Source organism: Pelmatolapia mariae, linkage group LG18 (assembly GCF_036321145.2).
Source record: "Pelmatolapia mariae isolate MD_Pm_ZW linkage group LG18, Pm_UMD_F_2, whole genome shotgun sequence".
Classification (NCBI taxonomy): Eukaryota; Metazoa; Chordata; class Actinopteri; order Cichliformes; family Cichlidae; genus Pelmatolapia; species Pelmatolapia mariae.
In genome coordinates, this window is record NC_086243.1 from 743,691 (window position 1) to 753,377 (window position 9,687).

Sequence of the window (9,687 nt, forward strand, 5' to 3'; positions counted from 1 at the left end):
TGAAGCATATCTGCCCTTTGGCTTCACCTGCACAAGTGCCGAGGTAGGTCTCCCTGCAGAATTGGTTTTCCCTTCGTCGGGAGCACGCGAAGAGGGAGAGCCCCGTGATTTGCCCCGTGATTTGGGCTCTCCAAATCCCGGACAAACAGTATCGCACAGCTGTTTATGTTTTTTAACCCATTTTTCACAGAGAGGCATTTTTTTTTTTTTGAAAAATGTATTGATAGCAATGTTGAATATAATTACACAGGAAAAAAACAACTACAGTAAAATAATTACACCGTGACGCCTCTGCCTTTGTAAATGGAGGGACAGTAACTGCGTGTGTGTATGTAAGCGTGTAAAACCTGCAGATAGAGACTAAGTACTGTTAATCTGACTGTCTGCAATTCATCTCATGTAAACAATAACGTGGCGCACAGCGTGACGTGAAAAAAGGCACATACCTTTGACGTTGCGTGATGAACTCTGTATTCCTCGTCCACACGTAAACGCAAAAAAGGAGTTTTAAAAATCTCCGTTCTCGGTGATTCGAAACGCCGTTTACGTGCTGACGAAACAGCTGCCTTTTCAAAAATACGCGTGTAGGTGTGGACGTAGCATAAAAGAGTTAGTCGTTTATTTTATTACTGCCTGTAATTTATTGCAGATTACTTGTATTTGCTTAATTGTTCACTAAATGTTTGAGGTGTGAAATAAACCGCAATGGAGCAAAATATGGGTGTGTGTGGTTGGAGGATGTGTGTGCGCGCGCGCGCGAACATTTTTCTTGTAAAACAAAGGGGGGCCCAGCAAAAAAAGTTTGGGAACCACTGCTCTAACTAATGACACAGATGGCTGACACACGAACCTGTGGAATGTTCACGTTCATGCCATAATCCCTCCCATGTTTCCGTGTGGCACTGTGAAGTAATGCACAATTCTTCCAAACACGGACAACAGGCAGAAACTGTTATAGTGCTAACAGTGTCTACCCTACACTCCTTACAGCTTTTTAAAAAAGAGCTTTCTTCTGAAACAGATGATCCCTTTCCGCGGGAGAAAGTGTTACAAAATATGTAGAGGGAGATTTGTTACAAGGTGTGTTCTAATCCCAGAGCAGTGAAGATTAGATAACAGAAGAGTCGAGGCACAGCTCTACAGCTCGTCAGGCAGCAAGTGGACACTGAAGAGTGTGTGTGCCTTATCAGAAGGAAAACTGTTCTCTGCACCTGAGATAAAGGATCGTATAAAAGAAGAGTGAGCGCTCCCTGAGGTCTCCTACTTGTTAGACATTTGAACCTAGACAGGAGGAGAAAGACGTGTGAGAATGGCAGGAGAGGATAAAAGGAGAGATGAACGAACTGCTGGAGGACCAGAAAGAAAGCAAAACAGGTTGGAGGCAAATCAGTTGCTCTTTTATAAAATAGATGAAGCAGCATGTACACTTGTGAGACATGCATGTGTAAGGTGAGGTAAACCTCTACAACATGCTGAAACATATGCTGCTTCTAAGACAGAATAGACAGACGAGCATTAATTGCGTATTCCACAGGATGGAGCCCGAGGCCAACGATCAGCGAGTGGAGCGAGGTCAAAAGAAGCGTGGTGTGCTGCCCAAACCACTCCTGATAATCATATCTGTGGCTGTTGTGCTCATCGTACTGCTGACTGTCATCGTTGTAACTGTTGTGCTGCTCACTAAAACGTCAGGTACATTTTTACAATATGTACGATATAAATGATATAAGAATGATGCAACTTTGTTTATAATGCAGATGATGAAAAGCACCTGGGTAAATGTATTCATTTATTACTCATCACCAGAGGTAAATTTCACAGTACTTTGTACTTATATACTGTATTATGTACAACTCCAATAATATCAGAGTGCAGCTGGAGCTGAGTGCAGCAGCCTCTTACCCACCTGTGCCTTTCTTCAAAGCATTTTCTCTGCATTGGATCTGAACAACAGTCAAATCTGAGCAGACGTGCCAAAGCTTTGCTAGTTTCTTGTTTTCTATTTGCACCATAGTTCTTCCAAATATTTCAGTTCAGGATTTTTTTAACTGCTGTCATGTATGCCATCAGTAAACTGTGACATTACTGCTTTTACCTAACAGTCCAGGTTGTATCTGGTACAGTCATCCACCACGTTTCACTGTATCTCAAAGACCAGGGCGCTGCTTTAGTTGGATGATCAGGCGACCACATGCAGCATGGTTTGAGTCCGACCCGCGGCCCTTTGCTGCGTGTGTCCCCCTCTCTTTCCTCTTCACTGTGTCTGTCTGATAAGGCCAAACGCAGACTGTAGGCTTAGCCGTGGTTCTAAAAGTAGAATGGAAGCTCAAAGTTCACGACTGGCAGTGTTGTGACATACATACCTACTGCATGTAGAGTTCACCTGAGTATCCAGTGACAGTAAGATGAGATAATGGGATTCCCCATTTCCTGCTGTCTTTGCACAGGTGAAACAGTGTTGCAGGGTTTTCACAGGGTGCTGCAGCCTCCAGCAGTGTGCCTTCTCCCAACTTAACACTTAAATACTCGCTGTGTCAGCATCATAACTTTATATTGCTGTTGCTAAAATCTTTTTTTGTTTACAGTGATCAAAGTTCATTTGATATCATACTGCAGCTCATTTAAATGCCACGATGCATGAGTACTCATCACTTGGCTTCTGTTCTTATGACAGCAAAGGACCATAGTCATGTGGACAAAAAGTACACGGCTGCTTTGAACTGTGTGACTTTTGAATCAATTGACATGAAATGTAGACAAACATTGTGTAACAAAGATAATGTTACACAATGTGTTTTGTGCTATTAGACCTTGGTCTCTTTGAGTAATATGTGACAGTAGCGTCTTTAAAAAAGACACTAAGAAAAAAGCATTGATGAGTATCTGCAGCGTTCTTCATAAACCAGGGCAGACCTCTGTCATGTGTTGGTGGTGGGGAGCTTGCCAATGCAGAAAGCTATGGTCAGACTTTCAAATCCCATCTGTCTCACAATGGCTTCAGCATGGTGACAATCCCAAACACACTGTCAGTGCAGTAAAAGCACATCATGATAGAAAAACACACAGTGGGTCATTGTTGTGGACTGGCCACACTGGACCTGGAGCTTCAGGTTAGATGAAAGTGTTTGGACCAAATCTTTAAAGCTTCTTAGAACTGTACAGGCTGCATGTTTCATACATTGCTCCCATTTTGTATTTTCCTAGGAAAACATAAAGAAATAAGGGGTGGCTACTGTAGCTATTATCTTGTAGAATGAATATATTGATGTAAAAATAATAAAACATGGGTGTTTTGCACTTGGACCTATATCCATATGAACCTGATAACCTGCTGATGGCTAAATGACGTCACAATCAGGGCTGTTACTGTCATATTCAAAAACACTGAGACAATGTCCACTTACACTTTTTCTGAATCTGGGGTTGATGTCATTCAAAGAAAGAGTTAACATTTTATACATAAACCATCAAAATTCAAGTCTGCCACCAGTTTTGCCACAAAGCAGCATTTCGACTTCTTTATTGGGCAACAAACAAAAGAGAAACAATATAATTATATGTAGAGACCCTGGAGTCTAGTGACTGTGTGACTGTGACAGGGATGGGTTTAAACAGAATCTTTAAGCTGAAGAAATGAATGAACCTTTAAACAAACTGCTCTCCCAACAAAGAGCACGCTTCCCAAAAACACACCGTCGGCTGTTTCAGTTGAAGGCTCCTAGTTCTGCTGTGACAGGGACTACGTACCTATGACTCTGTCATTGTCTTGCTGTCCAATCATGTTCCTCAGCTCCTTCTTCTGCCTCGTTTTCTGGTGGAGACATGCTGGAGTACTTGGTGCAGACGGGGAACATTAGTGAAGCGGACGGCCTTTTGGCTACGTGGTTTCACCGAGCCAACAGCAAGGAGGACATGTACAAAGCGCTCATGGGTAAAAACACCCAAACTCACACACACAGACAACACTGCATTATTTGATGGTGTTGGTGCCTGAACCTATAGTCAGGTACAGACAAAACATGCACCCCCTCCTGTCATCTTTTCAGGTGACGCCATGATCTTGGAAGCTGATGTCACTCTCATGGGTTATGGGACCCCTGATGAAAAGCCAGTCCCGATCATGGCACACCCTCCTGACATAGATAGTGACAACACTCTCGACGAATGGTTAGATGCTGTACTGGCTTCTGGAAAAGGTACAGAACAGATCAGAACTGTCCACAGAACATCCATCAGATCAGTTTTTAAAGGCGTGTTTGTTTGCAGGCATCAAGTTGGACTTTAAGGCTCTGGAATCAGTGGGTTTGTCACTGGACCTGCTTAAACAAAAGGAAAGCAACAAGGGAATAAACAGACCTGTGTGGCTGAATGCAGACATCCTCAGAGGCCCCAACGTCCCAAGCTTTGTAGCTCCAGTCAATGGAAGCGGGTATGAAATCCTAGCTAGACCGGACACTTGGACAGAGTTCAGAATTAGGAAGGGAAAATGTCTAACCTCTAAAGACTGATCGGAAGGTTGGTGGTTTGATCCCTGGCTCCTCCAGTCTGCATGCCAAGTGTCCCTGGGCATGATACTAGCCCCAGGTTGCTCTCCGATCTCAGTATGAATGTAGTTAGGAAGCACTAAAAAGCTTAGAAGAAAGTGACTGGGTGAGTGTGGTGTGGAGTACTTGGGGGAGCAGAAAAGCGCTATATAAGAATCAGTCCATTTACCAAAGAAGGTAAACAGTCAATGTTCATGTCTCCCTCTTTTTCAGATTTTTGGAACTCATTCAGGACAAGTTTCCAGATGTGACTTTGTCTCCTGGATGGAAGGTATAGCATGCTCACAGTCTGAGTAAGAATCCCATTGAACCATTGTACCAGGCATGTGACGAGGTGCTGGGAATGTTCCTGTCAGAAACAGGAAGAGACGTGACACTCGAGGAATCCTGAACTGACATTTATGAGAGAATTCAAAGCTGGAAGAAGAATTTTAACTTTGAGCTTCAAAAAAAAGCTAAAGTAGACAAAACAGCTTTTATGTTCTTGTGATCCCTAAAATTACCGACAGTTTAATTAATGTTGACATACACTACCCATCAAGGGTACTTAATGGTTTTCTTTATTTCTACTACTTTCTACACTGTAGATACTGAAGACATCAAAGCAAGATATATGGAATTATGTAGCAAAGAAAAAATGATGAATAACTCTAAATGTATTTTAGATTCCTGAAAGTAGCCACCCTGCTGCAAACCCTCGGCCTTCTCTCAGTGAGCTTCGTGATGTCGTCACCTGAGATGGTTTCACCTCACAGCTGTGCCTGTCAGGGTTCATTGGTGGGGCTGGGACCATCATCTGTGTTGTGCAGAAGTTAGGGCTGTTAGCTGTGTACCAACCTATTTGACAACTGTTGAAATTCATATTATGGCAAGAACCAATCAGCTAAGTAAAGAGAAACAACAGCCCATCATTACTGTAAGAACTGAAGGTCAGTCAGTCCAGAAAACTGCTAAAACTTTGAATGTGTCCCCAAGTGCAGTCGGAGACTGTGTGAATCAGGCCTTTATGGTCAAATAGCTGCTAAGAAACCACGACTAAGGAAAAGCAACAAGAAGAGATTGGTTTGGGCCAAGAAACACAAGGAGTGGACATTAGACCATCTGTGCTTTGGTCTGATGAGTCCACATCTGAGACCTTTGGTTCCACACGCCGTGTCTTTGTGCAGACCCATATGGAAAAGAAATACAAAAAACTTATAAAAGACTTGCATCAGATGTGGCCTACTTCATATAGTGAATCATAGAAGGCTTATATGATTTACTCATGAAAGTGGCCACTTTCTCATTACTTTCATATATTGTTTTAGGAAGTATCCAAAACATACAAGTTTCATTTATATAATTTTTCAAGGGATCTTATATCTGTTTTCACTCTTGTATGCTTCTCATACAAGTTTCACACAAGACAGATACAAACTTTATCAGATTTATAGATATCTTTTCTAAATGGGGAAAAGGTGAACTGATGGTCTCTACATGCACGGTTCCAACTGTGAAGCATGGAGTTGATGGTTTGCTGGTGTGGGGGGGCTTTACTGGTGACACTGTTGGAGATTTATTCAAAACTGAAGGCACACTGACCCAGCATGGCTACCACAGCATCCTGCAGCAAAATGCCATCCCATCATGTATTGTTCAACAGCACAATGACCCCAAACACACCTCCAGGCTGTGTGAGGGCTGTTTGACCAAGAAGGAGAGTGATGGAGGCCTCCACAGTCACCTGACCTGAACCCAGTGGAGATGGTATACACATGGTTTATATTTTTGACTGAATAACAGCTGTACCTGCTTTATTTCTTTAGGTACTCTATATTCACCAGCTCACAAACGAAACCTACTCCAGGGCCATGGTGGAAGAAATGTATAACATGATCAAAGACGTACCTCAAAGGGTAAGTGTGAATCCAGATTTCAGTCGTCCCAGTAGGTGTTCAACACGTGCTGGGATGAGAACGCTCTGAGGTGTCGGTGAAAGGCAGAGCTGACTATTCAACGTTTGACCACCATGAACGTTTCATCTCTTTAGGTGACGTTCCCAGTCCATGCCATGTTGGTTTGCAGCGGCTGGCAGCACCTGAGCTGGCTCCTCAACCAGTCACCACGGTAACAGATAACTTCCAAGTTTACTATGGCAATGACTGAAAATCTGCTAATCAAACCAGTAACCGGGGGCTGCTCTCTGTCCATGAGCGCCACAGACTGACTGTTATGATGTTTTGTGTCTAGGTTCAGCCTGACTTTGTGGCAGGGTTCTGTTAACCCCAGCGTTAGCGACCTGCTGTTTGTCCGTGACAACACCCACCCGTGGCAAGTCTACTATGACATATATGAACCCACGCTGTCAGAATTTAAGGAGGCTGTAGGTGAGGAGCGTTTATATGGAACAGATTTACACAGATTATGTTTGTGTGATTTATTCAAATCAACAGATTTGTTTTCAGTGAGTTCTTTCTGATTGTTTTGTGATTGTTGTTGAAAAATAAATAAAAACATTATTAGAAAACTACATGAAACATGAAAAATCATTGAAAACTAAACTTATTGCTCATTGTGTGTATTTTTTTAAGCTTCTTATGAGATGAAGAAGAGTTTGCTTCTGTTTAGCTCTTCCTGCGTTCATTGTGTGTGTTCACAGGTAAGAAGAAGAGCGTGAGGAGGTTCTATCCTGGAGGAGATCTGATGGAGTTTCTTCACCCAGGTTCCAGCTCAGACCTCATGAACAGCCTGGCTGTGCCTTTGCTTCCCGTCACCGGTCGGGCCTCCCTGCTCCATCAGCTTTCAGGCAGGTTGACACAAAACTTTTTACACCTCAGGGTTTATAACGTGCCAGACTGAAACGCCCGGGCAAAGCACGCGCTCCAAGTTGTACTTTACATATGCTAGCGACATCTGGTGGTGACATTATGAATGACAGTGTGGCACTGTTGCGAGAAACGCCAAGAAACTGCCTCATTTGAAAGATGCCACGAAGCATTCAGAAATCCCTCATGAGTTTTTTCTCAAGGTATTTTTTAAAGTGAACTTGATGTATGTACTGAAGTCATGTGGCAGCTGGACCTTTGTGTTCACATCGGTCATCAGGATGAGGCAAAATGGTCTTAGTGACTCTTGGTGGCAGAAAAGCTGGTTTGAAAAATGTCTGAAACTGCTGATGTCCTGGGATTTTGACAGTTACAGTAACAATTGTGAAAAACGAAAACTGTTGTTTTGATAGAAATGAAAGCGACAGAAGTGTTTACAGCTGTGCTGAGCAGAGAATGCAGAGCACAGCTGCTTGATCAGAAATCAGTGTTTGAAGCCGTGGACAGAGGCGGCGTGTTGGACAGTGGCGAAGTGACTGCTGCCAGTGCAGAGGTGCGGCAAACATCAGTCGTGGTCTGAGTGTCACAGCCTGTCCGTCCCTTCATAGCTACGATCTCCTAATCACCTCATGATATTGCACCATGTCACAGATCAGCTGTTCTCTGCCTGCTTTCAGGTGTTCAGGACATCCTGATGATGTCAAACTGTAAACCTGCACATGCTGCTGTCACACCACCTTAAAGTCACACTGAGAGTAACCTGTCTGTTTCACTAACAGGTGGGGGCAGCGGGATGCTGGTCGTTCGTGTGACCTCTGACAGCAGTCGACCTGGAGTCCTTCTGGTAGAAGGTTCTGGAAGGAGCTCAGAACCCCTCGCACTGCAGGTATATCTGTAGATCACCAGCCAACCACCAGCTTGGTTACATTTTTATTAAGGCCAATTATGTGTGTGTTCTCAGGATGTTATTCAGACCCTTGGGCAGACTGCTGATACCTCCTGGGGAATTTACCTGAGGGTCCATAGTCAGCAGCTTCTGGAGGCTTCTCTTAACCTGCTGCAGTCAGCCTACAGGGCTGACGAGCTCTACAGGCCTGTGTGGATCAGCATGGAGGGCTCACAGAGCAGCGACAGCACAGCAGTAAGTACATCTGATCCCACCTGAAGCAGTGTCTGCAGACAATACGTTAATAAATAACAGAACCGAGCAGACGCATGTAACGTTTAACACACCTGGCTGGAAATCCATCAAACTAGAATTGAGGCTTCGAGCAGGTGTAAATGTTGGAGCCTCCTTTTGAGGGTCCACCCTGGCTGGGAAACTCATCACCCCCCCACAGAAAGAGAACAGTTATTTGAAATTAATGTTGGAATTGTAGCAAGCTTGAGTTGTATAAGCTGCCATGTTTGTCAGACGGTCCCCAAGCAAATGCAATCCTTTGTTCTTCATAAAGGCTTTTTAGCTGCTCAGGCTTGGTCAGCAGAACTCAAGTTACCTACCAATCCAACAATGTCCAGTACTGATCCAGTTAGAGACGATGGGAAAGTGTCATTTGTAGGCGTTGGGGTGTTCTTGCTGTTTCAGTATCCTTTCATAGTCTTCCTTCTCTTTGCTCCAGGTCTTTGTGTCCACAGTCGAGCGCCTGTTTCCATACGTCACTGTAGTCCAGGCTGAGGACAAATGGCCTCCTCGGATCCCAGCGGCGGTGTCACAGAGGGTGGCTCTACACCTGAATGCAGCATCGCTGCCCACGGGACAGGAGCAGCTTCATGCTTTACTGGGAATGATGGACAAATACGACTTTATAATTGAGGTGGACACAAAGAAAGGTGGTGAAGCTGTCACTGCGGTGAAGGAGCTCAGTGCACAGCGTGCAGGGAGAGCAAACAGAAGCCTGTATATTCTACCTCAGCAACCCTCAGTGAGCAGCATCACAGAGCACGTGTGGGGCTGACAGCAGGTTTAAATGTGCTTTTATATTCAAAGTCACCACAGAGGCCTCAGTTTGTGTCTCAGTCTGTATATAAATCCTGCTGCTTTGGGTTATTGAAGTTAACATCATTATACTGTATACAATATATATGATTCAATGATTATTATAAAATTCATAATAAATTCTATTAAAGAAACCAAGTCCAAAACCAGAATTAGCCTCTTAGCCTGTGTTAGCTAGTCCGAGGCTTGTGATTGGCTACAGCAGCAGCTGTACACAGCGCACACGTATGAAACACTCTCCTGTTATAGTCAACATTTCACATGCAGCCCGCCTCTCTTACTAACTGCAGCACTGCATTTATTTGCATCCATAAATGTGTCTTTAAAGTGTCACAGTGGCTCA

General features: G+C 43.9%; 1 protein-coding gene across 1 annotated transcript; it reads left to right on the forward strand.

Annotated features, from left to right (window-relative positions):
- Positions 1-1,535: 1,535 nt before the first annotated feature.
- On the forward strand, positions 1,536-9,321 carry fam151a (family with sequence similarity 151 member A). The gene is made up of 12 exons (XM_063462363.1): positions 1,536-1,692; positions 3,791-3,931; positions 4,047-4,196; positions 4,267-4,429; positions 4,758-4,815; positions 6,350-6,439; positions 6,574-6,650; positions 6,774-6,910; positions 7,183-7,329; positions 8,128-8,234; positions 8,310-8,489; positions 8,968-9,321. The coding sequence occupies exons 1-12, from the start codon at positions 1,536-1,538 to the stop codon at positions 9,301-9,303; spliced, it is 1,743 nt and encodes a 580-aa protein (XP_063318433.1). The 3' UTR covers positions 9,304-9,321.
- Positions 9,322-9,687: the final 366 nt, after the last annotated feature.

Excerpts from the sequence above, each read along its gene's own strand:
- fam151a (XM_063462363.1), top strand. The coding sequence starts at position 1,536 with ATGGAGCCCGAGGCCAACGATCAGCGAGTGGAGCGAGGTCAAAAGAAG. Across the intron at positions 1,693-3,790 it reads GCTGCTCACTAAAACGTCAG|CTCCTTCTTCTGCCTCGTTT; the intron begins GTACATTTTTAC and ends CATGTTCCTCAG. Across the intron at positions 8,235-8,309 it reads CAGAACCCCTCGCACTGCAG|GATGTTATTCAGACCCTTGG; the intron begins GTATATCTGTAG and ends GTGTGTTCTCAG.